Source organism: Taeniopygia guttata, chromosome 9, assembly GCF_048771995.1.
Source record: "Taeniopygia guttata chromosome 9, bTaeGut7.mat, whole genome shotgun sequence".
NCBI classification, from domain to species: Eukaryota; Metazoa; Chordata; class Aves; order Passeriformes; family Estrildidae; genus Taeniopygia; species Taeniopygia guttata.
In genome coordinates, this window is record NC_133034.1 from 25,754,383 (window position 1) to 25,772,770 (window position 18,388).

The 18,388-nt window shown below is 54.4% G+C and overlaps 3 protein-coding genes across 3 annotated transcripts; 2 read left to right on the forward strand and 1 right to left on the reverse strand.

Annotated features, from left to right (window-relative positions):
* The first annotated feature begins 219 nt into the window (after positions 1-219).
* SIAH2 (siah E3 ubiquitin protein ligase 2) lies at positions 220-3,689 on the forward strand. Its single transcript, XM_030279915.4, has 2 exons — positions 220-744; positions 1,307-3,689. The coding sequence occupies exons 1-2, from the start codon at positions 376-378 to the stop codon at positions 1,862-1,864; spliced, it is 927 nt and encodes a 308-aa protein (XP_030135775.2). The 5' UTR covers positions 220-375; the 3' UTR covers positions 1,865-3,689.
* An 896-nt stretch (positions 3,690-4,585) lies between these two features.
* On the forward strand, positions 4,586-10,572 carry ERICH6 (glutamate rich 6). Its single transcript, XM_072933662.1, is given in 9 exon segments — positions 4,586-5,276; positions 6,068-6,169; positions 6,246-6,403; positions 7,351-7,412; positions 8,203-8,834; positions 8,836-8,918; positions 9,261-9,413; positions 9,685-9,910; positions 10,305-10,572. Coding segments are annotated over 9 exon segments (1,896 nt in total). The 5' UTR covers positions 4,586-5,063; the 3' UTR covers position 10,572.
* Positions 10,573-11,444: 872 nt separating this feature from the next.
* On the reverse strand, positions 11,445-17,744 carry SELENOT (selenoprotein T). Its single transcript, NM_001199769.1, is given in 6 exon segments — positions 11,445-12,227; positions 12,874-13,025; positions 13,740-13,827; positions 15,065-15,191; positions 16,255-16,365; positions 17,547-17,744. Coding segments are annotated over 5 exon segments (621 nt in total). The 5' UTR covers positions 17,717-17,744; the 3' UTR covers positions 11,445-12,227; positions 12,874-12,900.
* Between the last annotated feature and the right edge of the window lie 644 nt (positions 17,745-18,388).

The window sequence follows — 18,388 nt, forward strand, 5'->3', positions numbered from 1 at the left end:
CCGCCGAGGGACACGGTCCCGGTGAGGGACAGTGTCCCGGTGAGGGACACGGTTCCGGTGAGGGACACGGTCCCGGTGAAGCGGCACTGTTCCCCTGAGGGACACGGTCCCGCTGAGGGACACGGTCCCGGTGAGGGACACGGTTCCGGTGAGGGACACGCTCCCCCTCAGGGACACGGTCCCGCGCAGCGCGGGCGGGCCCGCGCGGGGCACGCCGGGAGCGGGGCGGGTGCCGCGCGCAGCCGCCGCTCGCCCCGCGCCGCCCCGTCCATCCTCCTCCTCATCCTCATCCTCCTCCTCATCCTCATCCTCCTCCTCCGCCTCCGCCCGCCGCCCCGCGCGGCCCGATGGTGGCGGCGGCGGCGGCGAGGCGCGATGAGCCGCCCGTCCTCCGCCGGCCCCGGCCCTAGCAAGCCTTGCGGAAAGCAGCAGCAGCACGCCCCGTCCCCCGCCGCCGTCCTGCCGGGGACCGGCGGCGCTTCTCCGCCGCCTCCCCCTCCTCCTCTTCCTCCCCCCCAGCAGCAGCAACAGCAGCAGCAGCAGGAGCTGACCTCGCTCTTCGAGTGCCCCATCTGCTTCGACTATATCCTGCCGCCCATCCTGCAGTGCCAGGCCGGGCACCTGGTGTGCAAGCAATGCCGGCAGCAGCTGAGCCTCTGTCCCACCTGCCGTGGCTCCCTCACCCCCAACATCAGGAACCTGGCCATGGAGAAGGTGGCCTCGGCCGTCCTCTTCCCGTGCAAGGTAAGGATGAGCGGCTGGGCAGGGGGACGGGAGGGCCACCCAGACCAGCCCCGATCCCTGTGCCCCTGCGGAAAACCCCCAAACATCACCCCCATCCCTGTACCCCTGCGGAAAACCCCCAGCCATCATCCCCACATCCATATCCCCAGACCACCCCCTTATATCCTCCTGTAGAGGACACCCACCCACCATCCCAGTTGCTGAAACTAGAATCCTCTGTTCTTTTTAAAGAAAAGGAATATCCAAGCCAGGACCTCTCCAGCTGATCTGGACGGATCAGATCTAACTACTACAGCAGATCTAACAGCAACGCAGCCATACAGCCCATTTTATCTAAGTGCTTGCATTAGGAAAAAACTACCTCAAAAGATGAGAAGAATCCATTTTAAGTGGAAACAAAAACTAAGTAAAGCTCAGCTTGAAGCCAGGGCTCCATACAATGTAAAGTTTGCAATGAGAATGAGAGCTCTGGTTGATCACCTGTGTTTCCAGTTGACGGGTGGGAGCAGCACATACTAGGGCTGGTGCCTTTCCTGACAGCTTGTGTTTGGTCTCTTTCCAGTATGCCACAACAGGCTGCTCCCTGACCCTCCACCACACAGAAAAGCCAAAACATGAAGCCATCTGTGAGTACCGTCCCTACTCCTGCCCGTGCCCTGGTACCTCCTGTGACTGGGAGGGGTCCTTGGAAGCCGTGATGTCCCACCTCATGCATGCCCACAAAAGCATTACCACCCTTCAGGGAGAAGACATCATTTTCCTTGCCACAGACATTAACCTGCCAGGGGCAGTGGACTGGGTGATGATGCAGTCATGCTTTGGTCACCACTTCATGCTGGTGCTGAAGAAACAGGAGAAGTGTGAAGGTCACCAGCAGTTTTTTGCCACCGTGCTGCTCATCGGCACCCGTAAGCAGGCAGAGAACTTTCAGTACAGACTGGAGCTGCACAGCAGCTGCCACCGGCTGACCTGGGAGGCATCTCCCTGCTCCATCCACGACGGCGTGTCCGTGGCCATCCGCAACAGCAACTGCCTCATTTTTGATACAGCTACTGCACACCTTTTTGCTGACAACGGAAACCTCGGCATCAACGTGACAATTTCCATGTGTTGCCCGTGATGCATTGCTAGCGAAACTCGAGCTGTCTGGATGTAGTGCTTCACTGGGGTTTGGTTTTGGTTCCCATTTTTCATGCTATTCAACTATGTCATCTTGTATGCTAAGGTTTCTGACTAGCCAACAGCTGTAATTTTGGGCAGAAGAGGAACAAGAGTGTGCTGTAAGTAACGTGAGCAGGACAAGGTCTTTTAAAATTCTTGGGTGCCTTAGGAAGACTACACACAAGACTACACACCTTTTGTAATTTAATTATATTTTATGTAAAGAGTGCTTCCATTGGATATATGGCTTAAGAGGCTCCTGTTTGGAGCACACCTAGAAAACCCTTTCATCAGCAGTACAGATTCCCTCTGATGCTGGTGAGCTTTAATAAAAGGCTTTAGTATCACAAGAGGGTTTGGTTTAGAAGAGACTATCATCTGTTCCAATCCTCCTCCCATGGCAGGGAGACCTTCCACTGTCCCAGGCTGCTCCAGCCCCAGTGTCCAGCCTGGCCTTGGGCAGTGCCAGGGATCCAGGGGCAGCCACAGCTGCTCTGGGCACCTGTGCCAGGGCCTGCCCACCCTCCCAGGGAACAATTCCTGCCCAATATTCCATCTCACCCTATCCACTGGCAGTGGGAAGCCAGTCCCCCTTGTCCTGTCACTCCAGGCCCTTGTCCAAAGTCCCTCTCCAGCTCTCTTGTAGCACCATTGGGCCCTGGAAGGGACTCTTGAGTTCTCATGATTTGCCCTTAGTGAAGCCATGTCAACTATCACAAATCACCTCCTTATTTTCCATGTGCCTTAGCATAGTTTTCAGGAGGATCTGCTCCAAGCTCTTTCCAGGCACTGATGTGAGACCTGACCACCTGTAGTTCTCTGGATCTTCCTTTGTCCTCTTTCTAAAAAAAGAGGGTTATGTTTCCCCTTTCGGAGTCTGTGGGAACGCCTCTGGATTCCACAACTTCTCAAATGTGATGGATGATAGTGGCCAAGCCGCTTCCTCCACCAGTCCCTCTGAACCCACGGGTGCATTTCGTCAGGTCCCATGGACTTGTGCACCTTCAGGTCCCTTTGACCCCCTCGACCCGAGTCCTCTCCTGCTGCAGGCAGTTGTTTGCTCTCCCACTCTCTGCCTCTGCCTCCTGCGACTTGGGCAGAGTGGCTGGAGCAGTTTGCCACGAAGGCTGAGTCAGAAACGTGGCTGAGTACCTCAGCCCTCTCCAAGTCCCAGGGAGCTGGTGTTCCCATTTCCTTCCATAGAGGGTCCACATTGTCCCAGGTCTTCCTTTTATCACCAGTGTACCTTTAGACGTTGCTTTGCTTGTTGCCCTTGATGCCCCTGGCCAGATTTAATTCTTTCAGGCTCTAGCAATCCTAACTTGACCCCTGGCTGCCTGTCCTTTCCTAGTAGGTGAAAAAGGCAGGAAATCCAAGCAACCTCTCACAGGAGAAGCTGTGAGGGGAACAGTAGGTACTTCAGCAATGTTCCTCCATTCCCTGCTACCTTATGGAAGGGAAGGGCACTGGGTCAATAGGAAAAAGGAGAGAAGGGGCTGGGGTATGGCATGTGCAATGCATGGAATTGCTGGCTCCTGTCTGCTTCAGGGGAATCAGGCCAGGTAGAGGTGCAGGCAGGAGGCACAAGTCTCACAGACTGCAGATGGCTGGAGCCAGTGACACAAGGTTGTCCACGTGCAGCTGCCCTGGGACACACTCTACTATTGATCATTGTAAAAGATTCATAACATAGCAAGAGCTTTATGGCCAGTGTCTTGTCATTTGGTATTTAAGTTTTGTTGCCATATTTCTTTTATTTTGCAATAAATATTTTGCAAAACTTACAGTGAGGAGCTGTGCTAACACACGAATGCATGGCAGCTGCTCCACGGTTACACTGTGTGCTCGGCCATGCTGGATCAGCTGGGATCCCCTGGCATGGGCTGGCTCTCCCTGGAGGGGTCCTTGCCCCTGCCACCATGCTGTCACCACACCTGACTCTGCCTGCAGACCCCCAGCCAGGCTACAGCACCTGGCAGGTGCCCTGCAGCCCCTTGGCTGCTCTCCAGCCCACCAGGAGCATCTGATGTGGTTCTAGAGGTCCCCCTAAAAACTATTTCCACTTCAAACACAAATTAAAATGCACCTGTCCAGGGACTGATGAGTTTAGAGTGAACACAGCTCACTTCGAATGGCCCACCCCCGGCCGTGCTGCCGGGACAGGCACTCGGTGCCGCAGCCAGACCCAAGGGCTGTGGCCATCCCAGAGAGACGTGGAAGTGATCTCGCAGTGCTATGGGGAGTTCTAAGCACCGACACCAGGTGAGCCACCGATACCGCAGCCTGCACCTCAACACGCTCTTTCCCTCTGAGAAATAAGTGAAACTGACTTCTCTGTTGTGGAACTCACGTGCTAGTAGGACACTGCGAATTCCTACCGACAGCACAGGTAAAGTGGCACACACCTGCTCTCCCGAGGGGAATCCAAACCTGGCTGCTTTTGCGCAAGACAGTTTTCTCTCTTTTATTCTCCTAGCTGAATGTGCAGATTCCTTGGAGAGGTTCGGCAGCGCCAACTCGTACGGGAGAGATCAGGAAGATGTGTGACAAGGGTGTGACACAGGCGTAAGGAATCCACTCGGGCAGGTGTTCCGGTGCAGACAGGGGGTGTCCGAGCACGCAGTCCCGCCGGCTTTGGGAACGCGTGTCACCCCCAGTCCAGCTCCGCGCTGCCGGCAGAAGCAGCAGCTCCGGGGCTCGGCGGGACCAGGACCGAGCGCGGCGGCTCGGCCCCCGCAGCACCGCGGCCCCGCAGCACCGCGGCCCCCGCAGCACCGTGGCCCCCGCGGGCCGGGCGCCTCCGGCTGCACCGTCACAGCCGCCCGGGCTCCGCTCCCGGCCGCGGGTCCCGGGCGGTGCAGCGCCCGCAGCCCCGCCGAGGCGGGCCGGGACCGGGTACCGGGTACCGGGTACCGGATACCGGGCGGGAGCGGCCGGGCCGGGGCCGCCGCCGCGCTCTCCCGGCAGGTCCCGCGCCCTCAGCGTTGCCCTGGAGACGGTGGCGCGGCGGGGCGGGCACGGGACGGGCGGGCACGGGACGGCCGGGCACAGAACGGCCGGGCACGGGCACGGGACGGGCGGGCACAGAACGGCCGGGCACGGGACGGCCGGGCACGGGACGGGCGGGCACAGAACGGCCGGGCACAGACGGGCCGGGCATGGAAGGGCCGGGCTGGGCCGCGGAGCCCAGCGGAGCGGCGGACGATGGAGAGGGCGAGCCCCGCTGGCCCCCGCGCCCCGAGGAGGACACGGGCCGCCCTGCAGAGCCGCGGTGCGAGACTGCCCTGGCCAGCCCGCAGCCGACCCCCACGGGCCTGCCCACCCTCCTGGCCTACAGACCCGAGTCCTCGCAGGCAAACGTTCACCATGAGGTCAGTTGGGGCGGTTGCTCCCCGCTGCTTCATTCACATGCTTCCATATAGAAAACATGGAACCAACGCCCTAACCGGGCGGCAAAGGAGCCCCTTCGTGACAGGTTTTTCTTCGGGAGGCTGTTGAAACAGCCCGGGCGGTAAGAGGCTGTGCAGCCTCTCCCCACTGCTGCACCCGCTGTTGAGAATTTCCCAGCAGAATATTTTGTCTGAATCAGACACAAAATGTATATAACTAGGTACAGCCACATACAGGCAGGGTACAGAGTTCCACGTAACCCTTAGCAGAGCAAAGTCACCAAAGAGTTAATTCAAGGCATGAGGTAAGGAGCAAGGGATTTTTGTTTCCAGATATCCAGTACCATCCTCAAAACACACCCTGCTGCCAACCTGGTTTGTATCTGGTCAGATGTGACCAGCTCCATAGCACCAAGTCTGCTGGTGCTTCCTCAGAAACTCCCACAACTGGAGTTTTTCTCTCTATAATGCATTCAAATACTCAGCTACAGTGTTCTGCTTTCTCAGCTTCCTTGGGAAGGAGCAGAGCTCACAAATACCAGTCATTCCCTTTGTTTGGGGGCATTTATTGATTTATTTACAACATATTTGCTTTTGTTTTTGGTGGTTTCCTGAACCTAATGTTTTGAGTTAAATCATTCCAAGACATCCCAGAGATGGGTCTGTCGTGAGTGCCCTTAGGTGCTTTGTCACATCTGTTGCATTTTCACCGTGCTAACTGGGGATCTGGGGCTGGTACCCCATGTCCTTCCTCCCCGCTCTCCCCATCACAGCAGGCAGAGGAGGATGCTGAGCCAACGTGCGAGTACTGTGGCAACCTGCTGAGGCCGTTCCCCTTCTCCGAGGATGTGCCTCTCTCTGAGGACCAGGAAGACGTAAGCTGGTGGGAAGGACGAGCAGGGGCTTGCTGTGGAAGGGCCGCACTCACGGCTCTGCTCTCTCGCCTTCTAGAGATTCTGCTGCGAGCGAAGCCGAGAGCTCTATGAGTTCATTGTGAAGGAGAAGAAGAGGCTCGAGGATGCCAGCAGCCTTCCCAGAGCTGTCAGCACCCATGAATCCCTCGGCTCTGAAGCCAACCTGCCGCTGTCAAAGGAGCAGGACAACCAGAGGTACTGGGAGAACTGGGGATCAGGTCTGTGTAATGAATAACAGGGAGCTCTGAGGGGAAAAGGAGCATTAAGAAACTGCAGAGAGAGGGATGAAAGAAGAAAAACCTTTCCGTTAGGCACCAGAAGTTCTGATTCTCTCTGGTCCCTCCTGGCTCCTCTATTGCCAGGCTGCACAAGGAGGTGGCGAGGCACATGCTGAGTGAAATGTTAATTCCAGTCCTATCTAGAGACATGTAGAGCCAAAAAACCCCACAGATGTGGGAAGGGACAGTATTTGGGTGTGGCTTCTACCTCTGGCACTGAAACAAAACTGGCGTTTGTATTTCTGTTTTGATCCATAAACTGTGTTTGGATTACAGTTTCCAGAGTCACACACAAGAACTCTGCAAGTTTTCGGGCTGTTTAGCAGGAGACCCAAAGCTTGTGCAAGAGTTTAAGCCTTCAGGGAAAGTTTAAGTCACAGGGAAAAGGAAAACTAAACCAGTACACCTGGAAGTAAACTGTTGGTCTCCTCAAAAATCCTTCACAGTCTGAGGGTGCAAGTGCCTCCTACTATGTACAGAGTACACACTAAACCACTGTCAGATTCATAGGAAGCTACATAAGAATAGTGAAAATATTCTTGGAGATGAGTTGTTTTCTTGATCTTGTGGGCATCTGTCCTTCTCTTTCACATAAAATCCTGATCCAAACCCCATTACAATATTCAGCTCTCCTGCCAGCAGAGCTGATGCCACTGCAGTGGCAGTCTGTTCACAGGAATCTGTGTGGGTGCAATTCCTTTCCACTGAGGTATGAGTATTCTGGTGACACTGCTGCCTGTTACTTGGAATTGTGAGCAGAGAGAAAAACAGATTCAGAAATTGTGTTCCTAAAGCAGAGATATCCACTACTTGCAGCTTTCTAAACATGATAGATGAGCTGTCAACAACAGTTCTGTTTTCCAGGCAGCAGAGGAGACACCTGGCTATAGAGTTGGCTGACTCTTTAAGGCCGAGTGCCACTAAAGGTGAGCTGGTATTTCCTTATGGATTTGTCCATTTATCTCAACAATGAACTGAGTGGAATTGCTGGTTTCTAACTGGAGGATTTTATACAGCAGCATGTTCGTTCATTGGCAGATACGCAATCTCATTAAATTAGACACAGCCATATTAAATCATCCCTTACACATGAGCACAAGAGTGGGCACATCCCCTTTGCACAGAGTTTGTCATGATTTTCAGTAGTCATCTGTGATGTTTCCAGCTGAGATGCACAGAACCTGACCTGAAAGAACAAGCTGGCAAAGCCAAGCCTGTATAGAGTAGCAGTTGCCAGAATGAGGCTCACCCATATTTTGCCTGATCAGGTGGATATTCCACGAATTCCTAGCCCAAGCTGTGGATGACTGAGCAGCCTTTGGGTCTAGCTGTAGAGAAGAAGTTTTGACAGGTGAACCAGATTTATAATATGGGTGTGTTTTCACAGAGGATGGCAGGGCAGTGAGGCTTCTGCAGCACTGGGATCTCAAATGATCAGTACCAGTCCATGGAGCCAAATGTTATCCCAAAAAGTTGCTCTTTACACAGATGTGTATATATATGTGTAAATGAAAAAAATGTTATCTTTTATCATAATGCTGTGCTATGAAATAACTGAGCACTTTGGACTGCCCTTGTTAGAAAATACCCCGAGACAGGACTGTCAGCATGGAGTGTTTCAGCCAGGAACTCCCACTCCCCCATTTAGAGCAGAGGTATCATGGTGGGCACTGCCAACTCTCTCCGCTGCACAAAAGCCTTCCCTGTGCTCTGCAGGTTCACAGCAAGCTGGATCTATTTCCTACGAGCCTTCCCAGGAACTCTCATCTCCCGAAGGTGGGACACCAGTGCCTGTTGCGAGTGCAGCCGAGCCTGAGCCAGAGCCCGAGCCAGAGCCCGAGCCCGAGCCCCGGCCCGAGGAGGGGCCCGAGCCCGAGCCCCGGCCAGAGGAGAAGCCTGAACCGGAGCCGGAGCTTCGGCCCGAGGAGGGGCCCGAGTTGGAGAAGGAGCCTGGGCCCGAGCCGGAGCCCCGGCCCGAGGAGGGGCCCGAGCCGGAGCTTCGGCCCGAGGAGGGGCCCGAGTTGGAGAAGGAGCCTGGGCCCGAGCCGGAGCCCCGGCCCGAGGAGGGGCCTGAGCTGGAGAAGGAGCCTGGGCCCGAGCCCGAGTCCAGTCCTGAAGAGAAGCCCAAGTGCAAGCCCAAGAAAAAGTGGGACAAGAAACCCACGTCCCGCGGCGTCCTCGGCTATGACTTGAGTCTTCTGGCCAAGAAGGCAGGTACCTGCGGCCGACAGCGACGGGAGCACCTTGGATGTGTCAGCGCTCCGAGCAGTTGGAGCCCAGCAGTGCTCGTTTTCACAGGGCAGCTGTGCCAGCCTGCTCTTACCCGTTTTATCCTTCCAATCTTAGGTGGGGAAGGGTAAATTGGTGCAGAAGTACTACAAAAATGGAAAGAAATTCCTTACCATTCTCCCAGATGGACCCTCGCAGTTATTGTATCCTTTACGCGTTCATTTGCCTGCCTTAGTCCAGGGCTTTACTAATTTTAAGTCTGTCCCTGTCCAGTTTATTACAACCCAGCTCAGCACTCCCACTCACTCTGAGGAGCAGCAGTGAAACTTGACACAGCTCCTGGGCTGAGGTTTCAAAGAACAGCCAGCAGCTCCAATGAGCACTAGCTTCCAAGACCCAGCCCAAGGAAGCAGCACACCTTTAACACAGTGCCCTGGGTAATGTATCCGTTTTTACACCCCAGAGTAGCACCTGGGAGTATACAGCGCGTAAGAACACATCAACCAAGCAAAGCAGAGGGTTACAAACACCTTACCTAGCAGCAGCTATCCATCTGGAAACCTGGCCATCATCATTACACAAGCGAGAGACCAGCTGACGTGCATAGTACAGGAAGATGAGCCAAGGACAACCAAAATCCGAGCACTGTTTCAGTCTGATGGCAGGAGCACATGCTATTACCCAACTGGAGATGAATGGTGCGTTCAGCAGCTTTGCTATCTCCTCTGTGCATTGACATTTCAAAGACCATAAAGGGTATTTTTAATAGTACCCAAAAATAGACAAATTCAGCAGCTCACAGGCCTTGCTTCAGGTGCCCCCAGAGCAGCAAGGCAATGCAGCCGTGCCTTGAGAGGCGGGAGACAGACCCTTCCCCTGCTGTGCCTCTGTCCCAGCCCTCAGGGGAATAAGTGACCTTCTGCCAGAGGAGCTTACAGGGTTCAGAGCTTCCATTTCCCTTTTATTTAGGATAAATATGAGTCTCCAAGGTGGGCAGTATTTGGACCAAGCAGGCAACAGGGTAAGAAAGTGGATGTGGCCGAACTTGTCACCAGGACCCCAAGTCCCACTGAGCCCCATTTTCATCTCCCTGAACTGCCACGTGGGGGTCAGGATCCTGGCCCAGGACAAGATCTTCGTCTCCTTCCTCGCCATGGGGCGACAAGCAAAATTCAACATGGGAACCAAAGTGCAGGTAATTGTTCCTGTGCTGAGCCACTCCCCACAGCGGGAGCAGGGCAGCTAGGGAAGCTCCCCTCCGTGCTTATCCCGTGCTGGATGCTCCCCATGTTGTCCCCAAAAAGAAAGCTGTGGAGATGCACGTATTCCACTCCTATGGGGCACTTGCCAGCCCCAGCTCTCTGAAAGGGGCCACAGTGTGGGACTCCACTCCCAGGTGGGTCCCTGGCTACACCCACACGGTCACCCTGGCTCTGCCACGGAGAAGAGCTATGATCCGTGTGGGCAGGGTGCACGGCAGCTCCTTTCCTCCTCAGGCTCCTGTCACAGGGGCAGGTTTCTCTGCTGGAGACAGAAGCCCCATCCCCAGCTCGGGTGGCTCTGCCTGACACATATCCTCTGTTCTGCAGGTCAGCACCAGCAGCCAGCTGCCTCCTCCAGCCCAGCTGGGTGAGGATGAGCTCCTGCTGCTTGCCTTCCGTGTGAGGATCCTGCAGCTCTGCGATAGGATGCGGGGATGCATCAACTTCCCTTCCAGTGAGCAGTGGAACAAAATGCAGCCTCCCATGTACCTCATGACCCAGGCTGTGAAGATCCTGGAGCTCTGCATGGCTGCCGACATAAGTGATGAGCTGCACAGCTCCATCAAGGCCATAGTAAATGCCCAGCAATTCTGACCTCTGTGTGTGTGGTGTAAGGCAAAATGAGCCAGAGACAGTCTCTGATGCTGTGGCACCTGCACGTGCTCAGCAAGGTTTCTCCTCTGGCCCTGCCTGCCCTGGTGCAGAGCAAAGGGCAGCCCAGGGCTGATCCACACAGCCCCAAATGGGTCTTTCTCAGGGCAGGCAGTACCAGCCCGCAGTGACACCACCTTGGTCATGGAGGCACAAGAGGGCTTTGCTCGAGCAGAGCAATCCCGTGCTCCGCAGCAGTGCACTGCTCCTGAGCAGGAGTGCACTGCTCCTGAGCGGGCTCCCTAATGTCTCCAGCCCCAGCTGAGTAGTCGTTTCAGCCCTCGGGTAAGGCACAAGGACAACGAGCACACCCAAGCAGGGCTTGGGACAGCTACACGGGCAGTTGTTTGCTCAAGTCGTCCACACCTCTGCCGCTCCTAACGAGGTGGCACCAGCAGGAACACCCCAAGTGCTCCTGGTGCCCATGCCCACGGCAGCTCAGCCAGCTGCAGGTACAAGACACAGTGGTTCCCTGTGCAGAGAGCAACAAATGCCCTCAGAGTGCCCAAAGCAATCCCCAATCACGTATGCTTGGCTCCAGGGAGCACCAGCTGCAGCCTGGGATGGGCTCTGGTTCAAGCACTGCAAACACAAAGCAGTCAGTGGGTGTTTAGAGACCTGTGGTGCTAAGGTCAGCAGTGAGGAACCTCCCAGCCTCTCAGAGCTGCCTTTCAAACTAGGGGTTCACCTGGCCAGCTTCCCCCAGGGAGGCCACAGCTCAACTGTGGCAGGTGCCTGAAGGATAAGACCAAGCCCCATGTGCCCTCCCCACACTGGAGGTTCTTGGGGGCTTACACATGACAAATGCAAGGTCAGTAACTTTGGAAAGTTGGCTTTTTATATAGTTTTTCAAGCATGTCCATCGGTGACAAACAAGGTACTTCACACAGGAAATGGGAACTCTTTATTTCAATTAATGTTCTTGGGTTCTATTCAGGACAGCAGGAAGGCCCAGCTCATCTCTCAAATGGCCAAGGAAGAACTGATGGAGCTGGCCCACATGATTAAAGAGCAGCTGATTTTAATTTTCACTGAAGTCACCAAGTGATGTAATAATTCTGCATATAATTTTGCTTATATAATTCAGTATATAATGCACTGTTTGACTCTGCCATAGATTTTGAAAAATATACAAACCTGTTTTAACCACATTAAAGAGATTTGATAGACAGCTATCAATTACTCAACAGCTTAGGACAGTATCAGACACTCCTATAACTTCATTTTAAACTACAAAAAGAACATAAATTCATATAAAATACAACAGATTAAACAAACTTCTCTTTTCAAGGAAAAATCAGGTATCAACTCAATCTGCCATAGTGTGAAACATGTATATAAAATAAGTTACCATTAGTAATGCCTGCATTGCTGATCTATGAACTGGTCGAATGAAGTCTTAAAAAAACTATACAGTATTATTGCACTCATGGCTGTGCAGTGTGGACTGGCCAGCACTGAAACAGGGCTCATTGAGTGTTTGTCCAGGAGGCACAACGTGGCTGCAAGAGAGGCATCCAGCCTGCACCAACAGCGGCTGTCTTCAGTGCAGGCCTTCATGGGTCTGCACCACGCGGCCCAGGAACCACCACCCAACGCCTGTGGAGAGACACCTGGGTTACAGCCAGCAACACCCTGTGCCACAGCAGCACACCGGCACTGAGCCTGCCCCGAGGTGGGAATCGTAAGCTACGTGCTTTGAAAGCCACAGGTGACGTGGGGACGTGGAAGTGGTTTGTCATAAAATACCTACAGGATGTGAACTCCGTGCTACCAAAAGTCGTGGAGCTTTTGCAGAGGAGCAGGGCAGTACACCAGAGCATGACAGTATTCTGCTCTCCAGGGTTAAGCAAGGAACAGACAGCAGCCTGTTCTCCAAGGCGCTGGAATTCAACTGCATTAAAAGCCAGGGAGACCTTAAGCCCCTGGACAGAGGCTGTTCTAATGCACAAAAGCGATGTTTCTGATCCCTGCACCACACACTTCATGGACATTAGGCCTTCTGCCTGCTGTAACCTTCTCCTGCCTCATGGAATGCCAGCTTCCTGCTCCGAGACAGGCAGAATGAGCCACATCCCAAAACCTCCCACCCAAACAGCCTCTGTGACACCACATGTGGCAGTTTAACATCATGGGAGCTGGTTCACCAGAAACGTTTAACTGAACAAACACACAATCCTAAAATCCAGTCTGCAGTGTGCCCGTCTTACCTGGGCACACGCACTGGTGACTGGAGGAGACTTACGAGAAGTTTCAGTGCTGATCGATGGGGCTATGATCGATGATGGGGCATTGACTCCATGTGCACATTGAGCTTCATCTCGTTATCAAGGATCTGTACAAGCTGCTGCATGGAAGGGAGGTGGCCAGACTCCAGCTTAGACCACACTGGGACATCTAGTGCAGAACACACATGGGAGAGAAACACCGTTACACTGGGAGCATCAGAAAACAGGCACAGCTGGTGTAAACATGGAACTGAGAAGCTCTAGGAAGCTGTGTGAGTTGGTACTGATCTATGCTGAGGAAAACATCTGAATCAACAATGCTTCCAACCTCTGGCTATGCTGAACCCCAGCCCAACTAGGAGAGCAGAGTCACTTATAAGCATATCATATTGATGGAGAGGTGCAAAATATCCACTGACATTCCTCTCAGCCTGAAAAATCAGTACTGTTGTCCATCACTGCTGATAATCTGGTAATAATAATGGATTCTTTAGGATTCCAAAGCTCAAGCATGCTGCAGAACAGACAGGGAAAGCATCTAATTGGAGAGTACATGCCCATAGCTAATGGTTTCTTATTTAATGCACATCACACACAAAGAAAGAATACAACACAATTATTCCAAGGCAACAAACAGCCCTCTGAGTAAGTTTTTACAGAGCTGTTCTAGAATATCTGACATCTGTATAAATTGCTTTATAAGACTTCTATGATTTTCATCATTTATTCTGATAAGATAACATCTGAATATACAAATGGATGGCAATTTCCACATATCACATTTGGGACATAAATTTCCTGACACCATTCCTCATTCTCCACACTCCACAGCTCTCACATGTGTGTGTATATGTGACACTCCTCAAAGAAAGTCTCAGCTCACCATTCAAAGTGATTTCAAAAGCCCCAGTGGACATACACTGGTTCTCAATCATGTTGCTCAGGAAGAAGACCATCATGCAGGCGTACACCTGGAAGAGAGCAAAGATCCACAGACCTCAGCCAAGTCAGGAACGCCTGCTGTTGTTCACAGGTGCCTCTGAACTCCCTCTGTGACTGCTCAAGGAATGTTCCCATCTACAGACACCTCCCCTTCCTTGTTTTACAGACTGTGCACCCTGCCTTCCCCAGAAAAGCACCAAACCAGCTCCAGCCCTCCGCACACCTCCGGACCCAGCACAGCCAGCTGCAGCGGGGCTGGCAGTGTGACATGGAACTCAACTGCTCCCAGACACAGCCGGTCACTGTCACAGCAATCTCCAGGCCAGAGCCCAGGGTCCAGCACAAACAGCAGAGCAAGGCAAGTCACATGCATAGCACCACCAACCCTCCTGCACGCCGCCATGTCTTCATCTGGAATTTTCTCTGCGCGTGGGTGACTAAGGAGGAAAGGATAGCATCTTCACAGCACAGCTCCTCCCTCACCGCCAGCACCTCTCTGATTTCCTTTTCCTGTTCACAGGCACACTCACACAAGTCACTGCAACACCACAGAACCTGGCACAGGGACAGCAGCTACACACTGCAGCCAGCCCACCCAGGCACAGAGTTGGCCCATTTAATTCAACCGGAAATATTACAGCTTCTGGGCATGCAAACTGGCCAGTGAAAGACCCAGCTACCAGCTCAGCATGGAGGTCTGTAAATTACTTTAGTTTAGTGGAATAAATCTGGAACAAGGTTACTCCAAATCCGACTACAACACCCTGAATCTACTGGCATCACCACTACTGACTCATGGAGATATTCTCCCACAATGTCACGTCAGTCTGCTCTCCAAAAATACCCACAACATTTCAAACTCATTGTTCTAATGCCCTTCTAATTGCTGCCTAATCTATCTGGAGTCTGATGGAAGCATTGACTACAAAACCATTATGAGACAACAGAGAAGGGAAACTGTAATTTTAACATCAACAGTACTGGTTTGAAATGCTCTTCTTGAGCCCTAAGAAACAAAGAACTCTTTTATCCTCTTTGTCAGCACATTAACCTCAGCTGCTCCTCTGTAGTAGCAGCAGCTTGGAAAAAGATCACAGAAGCACACATGGGTTTATCAAAAGCATAAAGCACAACTGGTAAGAATTATTCTACCATAAGGCTGCAGCATATGAAAGGTAAATCAGTCAGAACTGAGGGACTCCCAGAGCACCCTCATGAAATAACTCTGAAGCTGCTTTTTCAGACTAAAAGAAGTATGTCCTTTACCTTGTTTTCCTGGCCCCACTGCCAGATGCTTGGAGCTTGCATGCCAAAGAAAGCAAATGGGTCCTTGCCAACGATGATTAAGCCAATTAATACTAGTTTGAAGACAGACAGGAAGGATGCTATGTGCCTGTTGGAGACAACACACAACAGTAACTGAAAGGTTCAGCTCCTACTTCACTATACACAACTGTAATTCACCTCACTAGAATTTTGACAGCATACAATCAAATGTTTCAGGGGAAGTATGAAACTTTCCAAGGTTTATCTCACTGTAAAAAACCCCAAACCAAATCAAACCAACAAAACAAAAAAGCAACACACACAACACCCCCAGTAAGGCCCCGCTTTTGCACAACACCCCAGAATGACACCTTCCTGTAAACCACAGATTCTTTTGCTCCTCAGCAGACTTCAAATGGGACTTTGCTTTTAACTTATATATTCCTGAACTGGATAACAGATTCAGTTTCTGAAGCTGTTCCACATTACAGACATGTCTGACTGACAGGCACCACTTCCTGTGGAGCATTTCCCAGTGATGCACAGCTCCCCACAGCCAGCCCACACTGAGGCACTGTGCCCCGCAGCCTCCCACCACCACAGCCCTGCCAGAAATCGGGCCAACGAGTGCTCCAGGAGCCACCCAGTAACTATGGCATCACTCTCCAGCGTGGGCACACTGCTTTAAGTAACAGGAATAACACTATTTTGCCTTTTTCTTAATTTCTTTGGGCTTTCCCCACACAGCTGCAGCAAAGGCCACTCCAGCAGCCCCCAACCTGAGGAGAGCTCTCCCCTGATTCAGATGTTAACACTGAACCTTCCCTTCCTCTGTGTCCTTAACCCATTACAGGGATATGTCCCTAAGTGCATAAGCCTGAGCAACAAACTGAATTTATTTCCAGACACAGTATGAAGAAAAGCTGGGAAAATTTACTGGTTCAAAAAAAAGTTATGTAATTTATTTTAAGTAGGATGTGACAGGCAGCATCATAGATAGCCAGATACCGATACTTGTATAGAAAACTAAGGCAGCTACCTGGAATCACATACAAGAAAATCCTACAAGCGTCCTTGTATGCAATTACAATAGAAAATCACCTTAAGCTAACATTTTTAGTATTATTTCAGTGTAAATGCGTGCGTTCAGCACTGGAAAGCAGACAGACAGCAGGAGGTGACACACTCACCTATAGATAGGTTGAGGAAGGTAGTTTTCCCCTTCGATTCGGATGTCTGGGTACCGCTGGCTGATGACCCGCATGTACTCCTCAAACACCCGCCTGTAGCCTCAGGAGACACTGAACACAGACAGCACTGTCACCACAGCTCCAGGGCTGCCCGGTACCGCCACTGCTCAGCAACACTCACCCTCTTCATAACCCGTCCAGTTAAAACAGAACTCACATTTTTTATGGCACAGAGAAAGCCTGATCTGCAGTCAAATTACACATCACAAATCCCAACAGGTAAGCCCCGGGTGTGACACTGATTTGCTCCACATTCCATCACAGACACAGAGCTCTGGAAATACCCACTATTCATCAAATCCCTCACTTTCCCTGGAAAAATCTGTTAAGTTAGGATTAATTTAGGAAGTCGATGTAAGCAATCCCTTGCTCTGTGCAAAAAAAAAAAAAAAAAAATATCTTCACCCAGAGCCGTCTGAATCCCTCTCTGGGACTGTGCAGACAGGCAATGCCGCTCCCAGCCATCTCTATGCCAGCACGACACGGGAACTGCAGGAGTTCGACATTCCCGAGCGCTCCTCTGCCCCGCCTTTCAGCAGCCGCCTCTATAGAACTGCGGAAAATCCCGAAGAGCCCGAACCCAGCCCTCTCCCCGAGCGGTTCTGCGGTGCCTCAGGGACCCGCAGGGCCCGCCCAGGCTCCGCTCCGGCCGCCACCCGGCCCTGCCCACCCCGAGCGCCGGGAGCCCTAGTGACGAGTGCTCCGGGCCTGCTGAGTTTCTTTTCTCCCCGTCAACAGGCTCCATGCGCCGGGGCTGCCTCAGCCCTGCTCGGCGCCGCTGACACCATCGGCGGCATCGCCGGAATGCTGCAAAGATGCCCGAGCGCTCCGACCGCAATACGGGCACCGCACCAAAACAAAATCACTGCCATTGCCAGGACATCGGGCCCTCCCAAACGTTAGTCCCGCACCAGCACAACGCCACACACAGCATTAAAGGGCCCGAAAAGAGCGGTTTTACGGCGGGAGGCCGTAGAGCGGGCCCACTGAAAGAGCCGCCGCCCGCGGCCCGGTGCCGCCTCCCACGCCCCAACAGGGCCGGGAGCCCCGACAGTTCGCCTGGGGCGGGATGGCCCCTGGCCCTGGGAGAGGCTCCTCCACGGACAAGAGCGAGCGAGGCCGGCGCAGCGCTGAGGGAAAGGAAGGGAAGGAAAACGAACGAGGCAGGCAGAGGCGAAGGCCCGGCGGGCGCCGCCATTTTGGCCGCCGCCATCTTGGCGGGCGCCCCTCACCAGATCTGGAACTTGAGCAGCGGCCCGGTGGCGTAGGCCATGCGCAGCTTCTTCGCCGGCAGCCCGCCCTGCTCCGCCGCCGCGGCGCCGCCGCCGCCCGGTGCCGCGGCCAGCCCGGCCAGCAGCAGCAGCAGCAGCAGCAGCCGCCGCCGCAGCCCCGCCGCTCGCATCTCGCCGCCGCCGCCGCCGCACCGTGCGCGCCGCCTGGGCACGGTCACGCGCGCGGCGGGGGCGGGGCCGCGGGCGGAGCCCCGCCCGGAGTCAGATCCCGCCCGGAGTCAGATCCCGCCCGGAGCCAGAGCCCGCCCGGAGTCAGTCAGATCCCGCCCGGAGTCAGTCAGAGCCCGCCCGGAGTCAGTCAGAGCCCGCCCGGAGCCAGATCCCGCCCGGAGTCAGTGTCAGAGCCCCGCTCGGAGTCAGATCCCGCTCGGAGTCAGATCCCGCCCGGAGTCAGTCAGATCCCGCCCGGAGTCAGTCAGATCCCGCCCGGAGTCAGTCAGAGCCCGCCCGGAGTCAGTCAGAGCCCGCCCGGAGTCAGAGCCCCGCCCGGAGTCAGATCCCGCCCGGAGTCAGAGCCCGCCCGGCGCGCCCCCGGCGGGCACACGGCGCGCCCCCGGCGGGCACACGGCGCGCCCCCGGCGGGCACACGGCGCGCCCCCGGCGGGCACACGGCGCGCCCCCGGCGGGCACACGGCGCGCCCCCGGCGGGCACACGGCGCGCCCCCGGCGGGCACACGGCGCGCCCCCGGCGGGCACACGGCGCGCCCCCGGCGGGCACACGGCGCGCCCCCGGCGGGCACACGGCGCGCCCCCGGCGGGCACACGGCGCGCGCACAGCCGCG

Bases quoted from the DNA above. Each gene is read 5' to 3' on its own strand.
- SIAH2 (XM_030279915.4), top strand. From the start codon at position 376: ATGAGCCGCCCGTCCTCCGCCGGCCCCGGCCCTAGCAAGCCTTGCGGA. The intron at 745-1,306 runs GTAAGGATGAGC...GTCTCTTTCCAG, and splicing joins CCGTCCTCTTCCCGTGCAAG to TATGCCACAACAGGCTGCTC.